Here is a 19,194-nt window from a genome sequence, read left to right on the forward strand (position 1 = left end):
TGAAATAATTCTCATACTAAGTACTTTTGCATGCACAGCAGCACAGAAACATGACAAAACAGTGACACAGCAAAGACGAACTGCTGCTCTTGCTGTTTTCAAAAGAAACAAATGAAGATGCAGCTGTTTGTCTGCATTGCAGACAACCATATCCAAATCCATATCCACAGACAACCATATCCATGCTGGCACATAAAACCTAAGGATGTTCCATATTGAATCTAGTTTCGTTATGTAACTATTTATAGTATAGTAAATATTTATATCTATTTTTTTACTGAGGATTTGCACCATGTTTATTTGGACTTTGACACATTATTTATTATTTTTTTATTTGTTCATTGTACAAGTGGACACATTCTCTCACCTCAGCGGTCAAGATTAAGTCCTGAAAATCTCAACATGCTTACATTTCTTCATCACAACCTAGACTGAAAAAAACAACGCTTTAAATACATGTTTACAGCCATAAACTTGGTATTGCACTTTTGGTCTCCCATTTATCCTGCTTATAAGGAAGGACAGTTTAAGTTTATTTTTGTCTAATCTTAAAAGACCCTGCTTGTTTATTCCTTCTAATTTAATTTATTAAAATGGGAGATTTTTCAGTTTATTTTTATAAAAGACTTCTATAGTTCTATTAAAATGGTTCTTTCAAAAGTTTGTTGAAATAAAACCTTTGTTCAGTCAGAAAACGGGTTCTTATTCTTTTCAGGGTCTTTGCTATGAGAATTACTATTTAATACCGTATACCGCGAAACCGTGGTATTGTTTTAGACGATTACCATACCGTAAAAAATTCATACCGTTACAACCCTACTTGCATGTCACTATGTATAAAAAAATATTTCACAGTAATGATATGAAGAGTTCAGATGCAAAAACCTCTGAATGCAGTCTGAAATTACCTCTAAAATGAGCATTTTTATCAGGCTCCTATGTGTATGTTCAGTAATATCTCTTTTATGACAAAGAATAAGTCCTCTTCCTGGTCTTTAAAGTCAAATATCTCAATATAAACAAAGAAGGCTGAGAATAATGTTCATTTTTAATGGAAATTTCAGACGGCACTTAAAGGTTTTTGCATCTGAACTCTCCATATATCCCATATCCCCAGCCCTACCAATAAACCAAAAGTAGTTTAGACACATAAATCCTGCAAACTAACTATTTCCATTGGCTGTCTGTGTGTCATATAATGCTTCCATTCACACGGCACCACCACAGAGTGTTTAATAGTTTCACTGAACATTCACACTTGATTTATAGCTGGAAAAAATGTTGTATTTACAGTAAAGTCTGCATGTGTGAGGTGTGTTTGAAGGTGACGGTTGTCTTACTCATCTCCTGCGAGTATCCCTGCCACCTCTGCAGCAGTGAAGGAGATCCGGCTGACAGAGCAAACACGGACACGGTGAACTTCACTCCTTCCTCCAGAGACTCTGAAATCAGCAGAGATGCAGAAATCACTGAGGCGCATGGAGAACACATGCAGTCCCAGTGTAAACATGAGCATTGAGAAACGCACATTCCAGTAGATTTTTACAACTGTGTGTGGGATAAAGTGATCTTGAAAGTATTTGGAAAGGGAAATAGCTTGAATCTGAAAATTTACTCAGCATTTCACTTTTTAGAGCTTCTTTTTTACGTTGAACACAAAAGAAGATGCTTTGAAAAATGCTGAACACTGGTAATCATTGGTATGCATTAGAGCTGCACAATAACAGAAAATGATACAATGATTCAATGACGTGCAGACATTTTTAAGAGTCCAAACAGACACATTTGTTGACATATTTACTAAACTGTCTTGTATCCAGTTAATGGCTGACCTCTCTCTATAGTGAAGCTGTTATTTGTTTCTGGAACTTTCCCCCACTGGACGGGGCAGAGTCCACTGCAGCTGCTCGGAACCCACTCCACCACATACCCTCTGCTGGCATTGGCACTCGGCTGCCAGGACAGATCAAATCTTCCATCGGTGCCAAGCAGCTTAGAGACAGACAGCTGAGAATCTAAAGCAAAAGAGGTCACACAGATACACATACAATGTAGATTAGTTAACACTTGCCTTTTTACCTTGTGACTACAACATTTAGAACATTTAAACAACTAAATTATTGCCACGTAAATGAATAAATAAATGAAAAAAAAAAAAAAAAAAAAATATATATATATATATATATATATAAATTTGTATAAATGTTAAAAAAATGATTAACTTAATTATAATATATTAATTTCTTGAAAATATAAATATGGATCATTTTCGTCATTGACTCATAAAATGAAGAGGAAATATTAAGTAGGAAACTTAAAGGTTTTGTGAATTTAATCTATGATATCAAGAAATCGAGAAACTAGTTTTGTTAAATATTAATTATTTAATAAAAAGAATTAATGGATTAGGGCGAAGCAGTGGCGCAGTAGGTAGTGCTGTCGCCTAACAGCAAGAAGGTCTCTGGGTTAGGGTTAGCCTCGGCTCAGTTAGCGTTTATGTGTGGAGTTTGCAATTTCTCCCTGCGTTCACGTGGGTTTCCTCCGGGAGCTCCGATTTCCCCCACAGTCCAAAGACATGCGCTATAGGTGAATTGGGTAGGCTAAATTGTCCGTAGTGTATGAGTGTGTGTGTGAATGTGTGTGGATGTTTCCCAGAGATGGATTGCGGCCGGAAGGTCATCCACTGCGTAAAAACTTGCTAGATAAGTTGGTGGTTCATTCCGCTGTGGCGACCCCGGATTAATAAAGAGACTAAGCCGACAAGAAAATGAATGAATGAATTAATTAATGGATTAAATTTAGGTGCCCTTTTAATAATAAATAAAATTTCCTAACAATATTAACAATAAAAAATTACTAAATACATTACCTATTATTGTACATATAAATATAAGGTTACAGTTTTTCTATTTTTCATCAATTATTACTAAAACAAACGTGAAAAATTTAACAAGCAACTTAAAGAACAATTGTGCCTATGATATCTAGAAATCACAGAAAAGATGGAAGCTATCTTAATGTCAAACTATTTATTAATATTAGCTATGAAAAGGAAAATAAAATGTAGAATTAAAAGATTAACTTTAGCTGCCCTTGCTCTACAGACAGTAGAATATATAACATAACTTACTGTATAACAACAATATTAACCAAAACATTAAACAAATTACTATTTCATATATATAAATGTAATTATTTACATGATGCTACTGGACAAAATAAGCAGAAATTGACAATTGCTCAGTAAAACAACTGTATTTATATTTGTTTTGACTGAAAATCAGAATTATTCCAGGCTAAAAAAAATGGACATTGCGATGTTATAAATAAACTTAAGCATATCTGAAAACATGGCCTTTTTGGTATTATGACTGATTGTCATTTCATGCTCTAAATTACAACATTTGTATTTTAAACTTGTAATAAATGTCTACAATTTGCAGAGCATAAAATAAAAATAACTACAAATAACATTAAATATATGACAATATTTATATATGCACATGTAAAACGGGTTTATTCAAACATAATTATGAATCATAAATTCATATCGTCTCTTGTTTTTCCCCCATAACTATATACAGTTGAAGTCAGAATTATGAGTCCTCCCGAATTGTTAGCCCCCGTTTATTTTTTCCTTAATTTCTGTTTAACGGAGAGATTTTTTTCTCAGCACATTTCTAAACATAATAGTTTTAATAACTCATTTCTAAAAACTGATTTCTTTTATCTTTGCCATGATGACAGTACATAATATTTGACTTGAAACTTTTCAAGACATTAGTATTCAGCTTAAAGTGACATTTAAAGGCTTAACTAGTTTAACTAGGCAGGTTAGGGTAATTAGGCAAATCATTGTGTAACAGTGGTTTGTTCTGTAGTTTATCGGAAAAAAAAAATGCTTAAGGGGTTAATAATATTGACCTTAAAATGCTTTTAAAAAATAAAAACTGCTTTTATTCTAGCCGGAAAAAAAACAATTCAGACTTTCTCCAGAAGAAACACTATTATAGGAAATACTGTGAAAAATTCCTTGCTCTGCTAAACATCATTTAGGAAATATTTGAAATGCTGTGTGCAAATGCTCCCGGTTTCCTCTACCTGCTCTATATGCTGGTGCAGTCGCACTCGATGCCTTAGAGAGACCTTTTGGGTTGCGTGCTGCCACAGAAACGGTGATGTCACTGCCGCTGTCAGGCATGATGGGATAGCTAATGTTCCCAGGAGAAAGAACTACTGGTGTCAGGCCGCTTCGGAAAACTTCATAGCTGATCAGTGCACCGTGACTTTCACTAACAGACAGAGGCTGAAGGGCAGAAAACACACACCAGCCTTACTGATAACAACAACAACAACAACAACAACAACAACAACAACAACAACAACAACAACATGATGTTCAGACTGTAGCGGCATTTGGCTAATAGAGTAGGTTAGGAGACAGGGGTAAAAACCCCACTACAGTTTCTCAGATAATTCAATTAAATAAAAAAAAATTCAACAAATGCATTATTTAATCAATTATTTAATATTTATAGAGTCATTTTGTATATGAACGCTTTTCACATTTTCAGGTTTCTTAATAGAGGACATCGTCATAGTTGTGTAAACCTAGAGCGCAGTAAATGGAAGAGTGCAACAAATAATTTGTTAACAATCCTATTTGATGAAATAATAAAGGAAAAACTCCATGATCAAAAAAAAAAGGACAAAAATAGTGTGAGACTGATAACGGCAGCCAGAAGAGAGAATAACCACAAAATTTACTGTTCCACCTCCATAGACACTGCATTAGAAACACCTCACATAAGCCGTAATTCTTTTTTATTTCATAATTTGATGAAAAAAATTATATATTACATGCATAAACACATATAAATGTATGTACGTTTTTAAAAAGTCTTACTATTAAAAACTTATGATGACCGTTAAACTTGTCATAACAGTCTTGTAAAAAGGATCCATTATTAATGTTTGTTAATAGTACCTACTTTCCAAAACACACGTCCTGTGTTACTGCTGTCCATCCAGATCCACACATCAGGAGCATCGGGAACTGCAATAAAAAAAATATATAATTATCTGAAATTGATTTCATTTTCATGTATTTGATCAAGTGGAATATTAATAACTAAAATAACCTTTCTATTTGAGCATGTAATCAATTGTCATTAAATGGTGTGATTCAGTCTTCAGTAAAACGTGATCCTTCTCAAATCATCCTAATAGGATGATTTAGTGCTCAATAATGATCTATTATTATAAACTCACTGGCTACTTTATATTAGGTACACCAACTAGTACCGGGTCAGACCCCCTTTTGCCTTCAGAACTGCCTTAATCCTTCGTACTGGAAATATTCCTCAGAGATTTTGGTCCATATTGACATGATAGTATCACACAGGTGCGTAGATAGTTTTTTTTTCTCATATTACATATTGTCTTACTAGTTGGTAACACGCTAGTTTTAAAATCAGTTGAATGACTTTATAAACAGGCACTTAAAGTATTTGATCAGAAGTCTATTAGGTATCATCACTGTAATCTAATACAAAAACGTGTATTATATTAGGCTGATACTTGTATGATTTTTAAAATTTTAAATGGATATGTTCCACCTCCATTATTTGAGTTTGTGACACACAAGAACAATAACGGTCAAGCAACACGATCTGTTACCAGGGGAGACTGTGCTGTGCAGTTCAGACGTACAACTTTTGCACGATCAGTCTTCTCAGTTAGAGTCAGTCATTATTGGAACACACTTCTGATTGACTTAAGGGGTGTTACAAATTATTCAACATTTAAATGCAAGTTAAAGAAATGGCTAAAAGCAAATCGAGTTTGTAATCATGTTTAATTATTTTGTCTAACATTTTAAGAAATTCTTATTACATGCATCTACCCCTTTGTCATATGTAACTTTACTGTTTTTGTATGTGTGATGATGTGTTTTTTTATTTTAAAATCTGGCTGGGGGCAACAGATGAAAATTAGCCCTTGTGGCTAACTCTGGCTTATTTACAGTTTTACTGTTTATTAATGAGCATTGTCCCTGTTACATAAAAAAAAAAGATGATGCAATTCTCCCGTTCCGCAACATCCCAAAGGTGCTCTATTGGATTGAGTTCTGGTGACTGTGGAGGCCATTTGAGTACAGTGAACTCATAGCTGAAAGGAGTGGCACCTAGTCTGGTCTTTTGCTGCTGTAGCCCATCAGCCTCAAGGTTGGACGTGTTGTGTGTTCAGAGATGCTCTCCTGCAGACCTCTGTTGCAACAAGTGGTTATTTGGGTTACTGCCGCCTTTCTATCAGCTGGAACCAGTCTGGCCATTCTCCTCTGACCTCTGGCATCAACAATGCATTTGCGCCCACAGAACTGCCGCTCACTGGATATTTCCTCTTTTTCTGACCATTCTCTGTAAACCTTAGAGATGGTTGAGCTTGAAAATCCCAGTAGATCAGCAGTTTCTGAAATACCCAGACTAGCCTGTCTGGCACCAACAACCATACCATGTTCAAAGTCACTTAAACCCCCTTTCTTCCCCATTCTGATGTTCAGTTTGAACTGCAGCAGATCATCTTGACCATGTCTACATGTCTAAATGCATTGAGTTGCTGCCATGTGATTGACTGATTAGAGATTTGCGTTAATGAGCAGTTGGACAGGTGTACCTAATAAAGTGGCCGGTGAGTGGTAAGTTATAGTAAGTTATTATTAATAAAGTAAAAAATTATTTTTGTGAAAATATTCGTTTTTTAGGACTTTGATTAACAAAATGTTTAAACTTTCTAGTAATCAAAGAATCCTTAAAAAAGTATCAGTTTCAGTATCTCAAGTATTAGTATCACACACACACACACACACACACGCACGCACGCACGCATGCACATTGTACACTGTTATCTGGAATACTCAAGTCCCGACATTTAAAGGTATGTTATTTGTATGTATCTGCTTGTCTGTCACGTTCTGGTTTTTAATGGGTTTATTTATTTATTTTTTGACAGTTTTGTGCCAGGGGCGACACGGTGTCTCTGTGGTTAGCACTGTCGCCTCACAGCAAGAAAGTCGCTAGTTCGAGTCCCGGCCGGGTCAGTTGGTATTCTGTTCCGGTCTCATTCACTACGATTCATTATTAGACATTAAAAACAGCTCGTTTTGCTGTTTGATGTTGCAAACTGATGTTTTCTTATTATATTCTTCTACTTGGTCTGTATAGTCCTGCAAACATTTGTTTGTAGAGCAAGTAGTTTGACCGTTTTCTGCCGTTTATTATTCCTAGTCATTTCTCCCATAGGCGACTGAATCGGAAGTTAATCGCAAAAACAGGCGCACTTCCGCATTTTAGAATAAGGTCAATAAGTACTCGGTCAAAATGTCATGAGCCATTAAAATAGCAGACAAATCAAATTGATTCATTTAATTTTCTGTAATTTTTTTAAGCACTCACAGTCCATTTTGGTGCGTATCCTGCAGGGGGCGCTCTCATCTCCCCATTTCCAGAAACTTTGTTTAGAGGCGCAGCGTACAGTCACAGTGTAGTCCACATCAGGCCACAAATCCTCCAGCACGACAGAAGATAAACCTGTGCCACTGTAGTTACGCTGAAAACAGAGAAACTAACATCAGCTCAATCACTGTAAAACCAGAAAGCATGAAAAAAAAAATATTAACACTTTCCTATCCGCCTGTTAAGTGTGACGTCATGCAAAACGGCTTCCCAGTCTAAGCGCTCTATCAAACCATATGGTAAAGCTTTCAAAAGATACTTTAAAAAAACACAACTGCAATATGTATGTCCATGCCTAATATCCGATAACCAGAAAGTGATAAAAAAAATTTTAACAGTTAAAATATCGGTGTCTGTGATGCAGCAAGTCTACAGACTGTTGTCAACACCAGTGGTTCTCAAAGTGGGGGTCGGGACCCCCCGAGGGGTCGCGGGGCAATGAAGGGGGGTCGCCTGGTGATTTCCAAAAATCTATTTATTTTTATTAAACCATAAGAATTAACTTATTTTATCCATAACTATATTGAAAATAAAAATAGTCGTTTATAGTTACTATATACTATATAGTTACTATAGTAGCTTATAGTTACTAGTTCTATTGGATTGCGACCCCTGGGGTAATTACATTATATTAAAGGCAGCAATAGCGTCAGATGCATTTTGATTTTATAACATCAGGTTATACTTTCTGGCACATTTAAAGCACTGACACAAATTTAATTGATGTGTCTGCGTCATTGCATGCAAAGTTTCTGTATTTATAACCACCTCAGATGATATTGGGGGTCGCGAGTCACTGGCATTGTTATTTTGGGGGTCGTGGGCTGAAAAGTCATAATCAAATATTTTCTTAATTCAAATGAACCCGGAAACAGTATTCTATAGGTCACCACCTAGTCAAATATACAATTTGTTAAAAGACAAACTGATTATTGATAAATGTACAACCGTTACAAAACATCATTGGGAAGGTGGATTTGGTAATAGTTTAAATCGTAACAAAGCTTTATTAGTTTTTCACACATTTTTATCTATTGTACATTTTTACTTTGATTTAGAGAAGACACCGACTAAAATGTAATTAAGTATTAGAGTAGTTAAAGTTTAAATGCCAAAAAATATTATCAGGCACATTAAGAATAAGAATTCATAGATGACATACAAAAAATTGGGACAGTAATCCCCCTCTGTCCTCACATTTAAATTGACTTGTATACAATGTGCCCGTACAAATACTTAAATCCGCATTTTTGGTGTGAACTTACCATAAAAAGTTGTCATTGTCACCTGTTGATTCAGGGTGCTCTGATGGTGCGTTCACACCAGACGCGGATGAAGCATTTAATGCTTCACATTGATGATTTACATGTTAAGCCAATGTAAAGACGCGAATAGAAAGCATGCAGCGCGATTCACACGAATGAAATGGAGTGAGTTGACACACCAGTGAGTGTTCACACCACACGCAGCATAAACTAGACGAATAAATCACGCTATTTGCTCATAAAAAAATGCGTCAACATTTTGAATTTACTTGCTTCATTCGCACGTCAAATTCATTTCATTCGCACGTAAAATAGACTCACTTCACAATAGACGTGGCTTTGCATCATGGGCAGGGCTTCTGCCTGCCCGGTGACTCTAGCTTTGTTGGTAAATGGCTAACATGGAATTTATTGAGAGAGTAGCTGTGTTTAAGTGCTTTAGGAAGGCTGAAAAACAACGTAGATTCGTTGGGCGCCATGTCTGAGTCCACTAAATTCTTTCTGAGGTGCACCCAGCTCTGTGAGTTTATCAACTTCACCAGAAACTATACTTGGATGATGAAAGCTTTCAGGGGTGCTTCAGAATGAGCCGAGCCTAGTTTGATAAGCTGTTATCCGGGGTTAGCAAGAGGATTTCCCCCTTTGGGAAACCATCAACAGACATGTCATAATCACGCCCCTACAAAAGCAAGCTCGTGATTGGTTAACGTGGTGCAAATATCTGCTGAAGTTCAGATGTTCTAACTCAAGCGATTTGCGCTAAACATGCGATACGCGAGTTAAGCGCATCAAACGCGCAAAATACTCAACTTGCGCTGCATCATTCGCACCACCTCATTCACCTCACTCATGCTTGACGCTTCATCCGCATCTTTTGTTAACGCAGCATTAAGCATTTGACGCACATTTCGCCTTTTTTCAGCTTTCCTAAAGCACATAAACACAGCTAATCTCTCAATAAAATCCATTTTAGCCATTCAGCAACGAAGCTACAGTCACCAGACAGACAGAAGCCCTGCCCATGATGCAAATCCTCTTCTATTGTGAAGCGAATTTTTCGCATAAATGAAGCGAATAAACTCACAATATTCACGCATCTATTTACAATGCGAAAAAAAGAGCTATTCGCGCATAAATAGACGCGTGAATATTTTGAGTTTATTCGCTTCATTCGCACTTTACTTTATTTAGGTTCTGATGCCATATCAGCAGCATTGGCTATATTCATGGCAAAAACATATAATAAATATACAATATATTATCATATCAGCTTCTTAACAAACATACATTGTAAAAAATTAAATAAATAAAAAAACATACAAGTAGCAACAACACTGAAAACAGTCATATACAGGGCCCTATCATACACCCGGCGCAGTGTGGCGCAATGCGTGGCGCAGTAGTCTTTTGGTAGTTTCAGCTTGGCGCAAGAGTCGTTTTGAGGCGTTGCGCTACGCTGTTTAAATAGCAAATGCATTAGCGCTCATTTGTGCGCCCATAGGTGTTCTCCTCTAAAAAGGGAGGCGTTCTGAGGCGACCGCTAGCGCGTCGCTATTTTGAGAAACTAAAATAGATTTTTCATTAGACCAAAACTAACCCGGTCTAAACTCCAGCGCAGATTTGTGCCTCGCTTACGCACTGCTTAATACGCACAAGAGAGCAATAGGCAAATATCTTTACATATGAAAAAAATGTAAATATTAAGGATATATATAGGATATAATAAGAATAGATATAGTATATAAATATAAAGGATTAAAATATTACAAAACATATTTTCTAGCCTACATAACATGAAAAATCACTGCTTTTATGTCTTCATCTTGGGAGGCTTTTTCAGTTCATTCATAACAACTTGCTTTTGTATAATGTTATTATTATTAGCAGTATTATTTATTATATCCACATTTATATTTATATCCACATATATATGGGGCATGGCAGGTGTATTTGGAAATAACTCAGTATTTTGACCACACTTGGTTATTATTGTTTATTTATTCGTTTGCTAGAAATTAGAACTGAATTTAGAAATAGTTTTGAAACAAATATTTGCGCTTAACAAACGAAATTAATTATTTATAGACTAATTGATGTCTGTGCATAAAGGTATCTGTATCCAAGAGCGAATGTGAAAGTAGTTCCATTATCTCTCATTCTCACGCAGTAGATGCTCTGTTTAACAGTTTTCTGTTAAAAAACTGTCAACTGTTTGCTTGTGAAATGCTCACTTTTTCCACTTACACTTACTTTGCGTCCTGTAAATAGCGAATGCGCTCTTGGCGCGACGCAGCTGGCTCTTAAAGGGAATGGGAGATGAGACTCTAATTGGTTTATTCTCAAAACACACCTATAACTCATTAACAAAATAAACTCAACCCTTTTAGCCTATGCGCCATGGCGCAAAGCGGATTTTCCCGTCCGTAAATTAGCAAAAATGCGTTCTGACACGCCCTGAAAGTGTTTGCGCCCTGCGTTTTGCGCTTGGACCGTCAAAATAGAACTCACAGTCTTTTAGTTTGATTAAAGATAAATATTCTAAAATTGCTCCAGAAGGCACCTTTTCAAACATTTCACTTAAAATAATAAAAATGTTCTCTAATATCATTTAAAAATACACATTATATTAAAATATATTTTATTGTCAAAATATTCTTACACAACTCACAAATACAGATTAAGTCAGAATTATTCCCCCCTTTGAATTTTTTTTGCTTTTTTTAATTTTTCCCAAATGATGTTTAACAGAGAAAGGACATTTTCACCATATGTCTGATAATGTTTTGTCTTCTGGAGAAAGTCTTATTTGTTTTATTTCGGCTAGAATAAAAGCAGTTTTTAATTTTTTAAAGCCATTTGAAGGACAAATTTATTAGCCCCTTTAAGCATTTTTTTTTTCGATTGTCTACAGAACAAACCATCGTTATCCAATAACTTGCCTAATTACCCTAACCTGCCTAGTTAACCTAATTAACCTAGTTAAGCCTTTAAATGTCACTTTAAGCTGTATAGAAGTGTCTTGAAAAATATTAAGTAAAATATTATGTACTGTCATCATGGCAAAGGTAAAACAAATCAGTTATTATAAATGAGTTATTAAAACTATTATGTTTAGAAATGTGTTGAAAAAAAACTTCTCTCCGTTAAACAGAAATTTAGAAAAAAATAAACGGGGTCTAATAATTCAGGGGGGCTAATAATTTTGACTTCAAACGTAGGTTTTTCTTCCCCTTTCAATAAATTTGTGTATGAAAGTCTTGAGTGTTTAATTCTACATCTCGTAAGTACCACCTGGTCATGTCTATTTTCAAAATGACAATTATTTCTTTCATTTACAACTGGATTCACTTCATACAATTTGTTATTGCAACATTCATCCCATTTCATTTGTGATTTATCAGTATTATACAGATTTAAAACCAGATACAGGAATTTTACATTCTGTAATCTCCAACTGTAGGGCTTCCTTAGCTGCTTTATCTGCACGTTCGTTTCCAATGAAACCCATATGCCCAGGTATCCAGTAAAAAATATTAATATCAAAGTCTTTTTTCTTTAAAAGGTCCACGTTTTCTATTATACTAAAAATCATAAGCTGATCAGTTTTCATTGATTTAAGTGCTTGTAAACAGGACATCGACTCTGTGCAAATTAAAAAACTTTTGTTGCTGTTCTTTTTCTATTTGTTTGCTTCATTCGCACGTGCCGCATCTGGTGTGAACAGCATTTAAATGCATCACAGTGTGTTTTTGCAGAGAGGGAAACTCTTTTTATAAAAAATACCCATGTACATGTGGGGCACGAACTTCAAACTGGGCTCTGGGAGTCTGAAAGCTGATGGAAACTCACTGTGCTGGAAAGCTGACGACTGATGAGCTTCATCTGGCAGATCATCTCCAGTTTTTTATACGCCTCCACAGTCCAGTTCCAGCGCAGTGTGGCATTCCAGGCCTTTGGATCGGCCATCACATTTACTGGAGCCAGCAGATGCACTGGATGAGAAACAAAAACAACAGCAGAACGTGAGAACGGGAATATTGGGAAACACTTGCTCAGACTCACTTAAGAAAATACACTACTGGATAAAAGCATTGGGACCAGTAAGATTATGTTTAATGCTTTTAAAGAAGCCTGTTCTGCTCACCAAGACTGCATTTATTCATTCATTCATTTTCTTTTCGGCTTAGTCCCTTTATTAATCTGGGGTCACCACAGCGGAATGAACCGACAACTTGTCTAGCATATATTTTACGCAGCAAATGCCTATTCAGCGGCAACCCATAACTGGGAAACATCCATACACACTCAATTCGGAGTAAGTTCAAGAAGTGATGTGTTGTTCTCCTCTTTTTTTAAAAAAAAAAAAGAAAGAAGAAATATTGTGTTTACCCAATCCATTGCATTGAGAGAAAGCAGAGTTCACCTCTGTATCAAAGAGCTGTGTGGGATTATCCCAAAATGCAAAGTTTCTTTCAGGAAATCAGTGGAATTTTGATACTTTGCTTGTGATACTGTAGCTACATAACAGACATTTCCGTAAATAAATCCGGAACAGAGACTGGCAGAGACAGACACATACATACGCACCAAATAGCCTTAAGCCATGGGGTGTCCAAACTCTGTCCTAGAGGGCCGGAGTCCTGCTGAGTTTAGCCCCAACTTGCTTCAACACACCTGCCAAGAAGTTTCTAATATATCTAGTAAGAGCTTGATTAGCTGGTTCAGGTGTGTTTGATTAGAGTTGGAACTAAACTTTCCAGGACACCGGCCTTCCAGGACCGAGTTTGGACACCCCTGCTTTATGGGAAAAGTGTGTGCCTGGCATTAAAATAGCATACAGTAGTCAACAGCAGTGCTTCTCAACCATCCAATACATTGTCTTTTTATTCTGCATTGTACATTTTTATTTTATTCTATTACTACTACTACTACTACTACTACTACTACTACTACAATTACTACTACTACTACTACAATTACTACTACCGGAACTACTACTACTTCAACTACTACTGCTACAACTGCAACTATTACTACAATTTCTACGACTACTATTACAACAACTACAACTACTAAACCTACTACTACAACTATTACTACTACTACTAAAACTACTACAACAACAACTACTACTAAAATGACTACTACTACTATTATAACTACTACAACTACTACTACTACAATTACAACTACAACAACTACAATTACTACTACTACAAAAATTACTACTTCTACACAAGCGTCAACCTCCCGCTCTCCCTCAGGAAGCCAATACGGAAGTAACTAAAACTGCAATTCATCCGAAATTCCACTAGTCCTGGCTGCTCCTGGCTCCAAAACAGAGCAAATTTCAATTGAGCCCACTGTTAGAATGGCCAACTTTACAGCAGAAAAAAAGGTGTTTACAGCCTGGTACAAAAAAGATTTTGGTTAATACAGCTAATATTACCCTTCATGACAACTGTGAGGGGGGTGAATTTTTTTATAACTCATCCGTTTCCTTTATATTAAGTTATATTAAGTTTGCATAATTAAGGGCGTGGCCACTTGAGTGACAGCTAGGTCTCGTTGGTCGCCGTCCCGTCACCTCAGCTGAATCCTGCAGATTAGCCACTGAACTCGGCATATTAATCGTATTTCTGTGTTGTTTTATGTGGCTTTACACAGTCAACTGCCTTTTGGACTTGTTTCCTACAATTATTAGATGGCATGTCATGCTGAGTGCACTTAATTGTGCTCACAAACCATTCACGTGGCCTCCGTTTCCCATGTGAGTAAAGTTATATACTTATATACCATCTCTATACATGTATTTGTTTTATTTAAGATCATTTATCGTTTATATTTATATTTAGAGCTGTAATGCACTCCAGAATCTGTCAGATTGATTAGCTGTGGGCTAGAACAGTCATCTGAAGCGTTGTCATACAGTGTTATGCTGGATTTCATCAATAGTCTTACATTAACTAACACAGACTCTATCTGAAGTGTTTGGAAGTAATTCGCGTTTTCCTCCTGTTGAAAAACGTCATAAGAAAAATGTTTAGTGGCTCAGTGTGTTACAGCAGTGTTTTTAAAAGTCTAAACACTTTATTAATATAGTATAAAACCAAGCACAAGTGTTCAGAATACAAACGAGTCACAGGTGATAAAGTATTAAGTGTTCCCCCAAAGTAAAGTGTGTCTGAACCAGGTCCAAGCTAAATGCCAGCAGCGTGTGTAGCTCCGCTCACTCTCCGCCTCTTTGCCCTTGTTTGGTATCCCGCCATGGGTGTGATGACGCGCGAACAAAATGGCGACAGTTGACCGCGCCTACTTGTGGCTTCTTTTGCGCTCTTTAGAAACCTATGGGTGACGTCACGGATACTACGTCCATATATTTTACAGTCTATGCTTCTACAACAACAACTACTACACTACTACTACAACAACTACTACAACTACTACTGCTGCTACTTCAACTACCACTACTACAACAACTACAGTTACCACAACTACTACTACTACAACTACCACTACTACAACAACTACAGTTACCACAACTACTACTACTATTATAACTACAACTACTACAACTACAGCTACTACAACAACTACTACTACAACTACCACTACTACTAATAATAATAATTAGTTGTTGTAGTAGTAGTATTAATAAGACAGTAATGATAATTAAATGTACTTAAACACTAAATTTATTCTTTAAGCATCATTACTTCTGTTCTCAGTGTCACATGATCCTTTAGAAATCATTCTAACATGAGGACCTGCTGCTCACAAAACCTTTATTATTAATATCACTATTGAAAACCATTGACCTGCTTCATATTTTTGTTGAAACTGTAAGACAGTGCCATTCAAAATTACCATTAAACATGCATTTAGCTTTATTCATAAAGGACAATTCCGATTGTTCAAGAGTAAAATCAAAGACATTTATTAATGCTAAAAAAAAAACAGTGATACAGATGTTAACACTTCAATTTGTTCCATCTGCTGCTGTGCTTGCCGTCACCATGGTGGTAATAAAGGTGTCTGCAGTTTTTGACCACTAGGTGGCACGTTAAACATTGACTTTGTCAGCTAAAACATCAACATGCAATTTTCAGCTTTGCCTTTTCACAATACTTCATAGGACGGTACTGTATATGTAACTGTATGGTCCTTTTGAAATGTCACCTACTGTAGACGTTAGATGTCGTTTGAATTTTTTATTTTTTTTTTCAAAGAAACTTTAGTACATCTTCCACAAAACGAAATGCAGAATTTTGTTTTCCAACACTGATAATTATATGAAACGCTCTAAATTGAGAACCAATAAAAATGTATCGTAATAAATTACCAAATGAATATAAGTATTTTTGAATGATCATGTAAATCTGAAGTAATGATACTAAATATCAACTCTGAATATGAGGAGTAAAGGAACATTTTCTGTTGCATTATTTAAAAAAATACTAATTTTTATCCTTTTTAAAATATTTTACTGTTTTTAATTTTTAAAGGGTTTACTGTACAATTTGATCAAATAAACACAGACTTGTTAAGCAAAAAGCCTTAAAACAAAAAGCATTAAAACATTCAAAATCACAAATTTCGACTGGTAGGGCTGACCACAACACTTTACTATAGCGTACGACTTACCACGGTCAGTAATTTGAGCAGAGTCAGTGAGCTGGATTGTTCCAATAGGATTTCGAGCGACCAGAGTCCAGTTTTTTTCCCAGACCTCTGAGCTGCACTCCCAGCTCTTCCCTTCATTAGCCTCACCACAGACCCTGTGGACAGAAATATCCGTTAAAAAACAAACAAACAACAAAACACATGCTTATTGATTTACACAAGAAACAGTGTGATAATTACATTAGAATACTAATCAAATGATTAAATTTGCATACAAAGTATATAACATAATTTTTAGAAATGCTTGAATAATTTATAGTTACACTCTTAAATCTGGCATATATCTCAGCTGCAGAAATGCCAGTTCATGATTTTATAACCTCTAGACTGGATTACTGTGAATTTCTGCTTGAAACTAAACGTTTGAAACTGCCTTCTTGTATATCAGATATATTGCTAAGCTAAGTAACATGCCATCTATCTCAGCTGCAGAAATGCTAGCTCATAATTGTATGACCTCTAGACTGGATTACTGTGAATTTCCGCTTGAAACAAAACGTTTGAAGCAGCCTTTTTTCATCTTAGGCCGTACTCACACTAGGTACAGTTGCCTCGAACCAGGCCAAAGCACGCTTGTCCCCCCTCCCGTCTCCCCCGCAGCCCGCACTCACACCACAATCGGGCCTGGGCACGCTTGCGTCATCGCTGCTGTGCTGTTCAGTGAGAAGTGCTGTCACTCAGCAGCACAGTGAAGATTTCTCTAGTTATATCGTTTCAAATGGTTTGATATGCAGTAACATGCAGTCAAATATTTCACCAAACAGTCCTTAGGGATGCGGTGACATGCAGTCAGATATTTTGCTGAACAGATCCGCCACTTTTAGCGCTCATAAACAATCATAAAGCCCTCGTGCTGCAGGATTGAGGAGGTCTGCTGAAGGTGCGCAGCTGTCGTGCAGTGAGAGGTTTGCGTATTTAATAAGCTACGGCAGTTTGCGTTCACTGAACAGTAAGAATGGTTAATAAATTCATATGAAACAACCCCTTAAAAGTCACGTCTCGCTTTCAGTTTCGGGCTTTGGCGCGTTTTGCACTCACACTACAAACGTACCGCACCCAAGTGAAGTAAACCGTGCTTGAGCCCGATTCAGGGTACTCACACTTTTCAAACGATACGGGAAATGAGCCTGGGCATGGTACGGATGGCATAGTGTGAGTAGGCCCTCAGATATATTGCTAAGCTAAAAAACATGCCACCTATTTCAGCTGCAGAAATGCTAGTTCATGATTTTATGACCTCTATACTGGATTACTGTGAATTTCCGCTTGAATCTAAACGTTTTAAAACAGCATTCTTTCATCTCAAATATATTGCTAAGCTAAGAAACATGCCATCTATCTCAGCTGCAGAAAAGCTAGATCATGTTTTTATAACATCTCTGGATTACTGTAAATATCTGCTTGCTGATTGCCCATCATCCTCTAATAATATACTTATTTTAATTCTATTAGAATATTAATATTATTAGAATATATTTATAATTCCTTCATTCATTCATTCTTCTTTTCGGCTTAGTCCCTTAATTACACTTATACACACTTCAAAACTTATACACACTTTTATCACACTTATACACTACGGACAATTTAGCCTACCCATTTCACCTGTAACGCATATCTTTGGACTGTGGGGAAAAAAACGGAGCACCCGGGAAAAACCCACTCGAACGCGGGGAGAACATGCAAACTCCACACAGAAATGCAAACTGACCCAGCCGAGGCTTGAACCAGCGACCTTCTTGCAGTGAGGCAACAGCACTACCTACTGCGCCACCGCATCGCCTATATTTATAATATATTATTAATTATTTGAGTTATTAATGAGTTAAGAAAAAAACTTGATTTTTTTATTTTGATTTAATTGTAATACTATTTATCAATAATACTATTTAATTTAATCACAACTGCATCATTGGGGAACATGTTTTTCTTTTAGAAACATTATATATAACCCCCAAAAAACTGCATGATAAATGCATTAGAATACTGCTGGAATTCTTGGATTAGTAAAAATATACATGACACAAGTATCCTTTTCCATCCCATTTAATGTGGTCTGCCGTTTAGTGATCTTTTTATGTACCAAGGACGTTACGTTCATGAATGCCAAATGGTACAGTGTGTGGTCAGTGGTTCTTGTGTAGTGTGTTTTCTTGCCTTCCATTAAGGGTGTAGTTGGTGCGACTGTTCCTCTTTTTCAAGCGAATGTCTCTGCCTTTCTTCCAAGAACACTTAGCGGATGCCAGATCCCGAGTCTCGCAGACCAGCTCCTTGTCGCCTGGCGGATCTGCAGAAATTACATACAGCAAAGCCACTTAAAAGTCTCTGCACAGCAATCATCCAGCAGCACAGTCAATCACAGACAAAGATTTAATTTATAGAGCTCACAGTCTCAGTTTGGCACTACTTAATTTTCTTTTTGTGCCTGTGTAAACATGACTGAAATCCTGTTTTGTGACTTTTCTCTCACAGTTCTGACTGTTTTTAACTGGATGGATGAATGGATGGATGGATGGACGGACAGACAGAGTATGGATGGATGGATGGATAAATGGATGTTGACGGACAAACAGACAGACAGACGGACAGATAGATGTTGATGAATGGATGGATGGATGGATGGATAGAGAGACAAAATAACAGGCAGGCAGATAAAGAGAAAAAAGGATGGATGAATGGATGGGTGGATGGAAAACAAACAGACAGACACAGATATTAGGCATTAGATGAAT

General features: G+C 36.5%; 1 protein-coding gene across 2 annotated transcripts in view; it reads right to left on the minus strand.

The window, feature by feature from the left end:
- Positions 1-19,194, minus strand: part of lifra (LIF receptor subunit alpha a) — a 72,829-nt gene that overhangs the window by 13,204 nt on the left and 40,431 nt on the right. Inside the window, exons 6-13 of one of the 2 annotated variants that reach the window (XR_015490182.1) lie at positions 18,620-18,749; positions 16,424-16,557; positions 12,629-12,771; positions 7,455-7,608; positions 4,992-5,056; positions 4,102-4,306; positions 1,833-2,015; positions 821-1,442 (exon numbers count right to left, since the gene is read on the minus strand). Coding sequence is in view for 1 of the 2 variants with exons in the window: in NM_001014306.3 (NP_001014328.3) it covers positions 1,341-1,442; positions 1,833-2,015; positions 4,102-4,306; positions 4,992-5,056; positions 7,455-7,608; positions 12,629-12,771; positions 16,424-16,557; positions 18,620-18,749 (1,116 nt within the window). In the remaining variant the exon portion in view is untranslated. 2 annotated transcript variants of the gene reach the window in all.

Source organism: Danio rerio, chromosome 5, assembly GCF_052040795.2.
Source record: "Danio rerio strain M-AB ecotype USA chromosome 5, GRCz13ab, whole genome shotgun sequence".
NCBI lineage: Eukaryota > Metazoa > Chordata > Actinopteri > Cypriniformes > Danionidae > Danio > Danio rerio.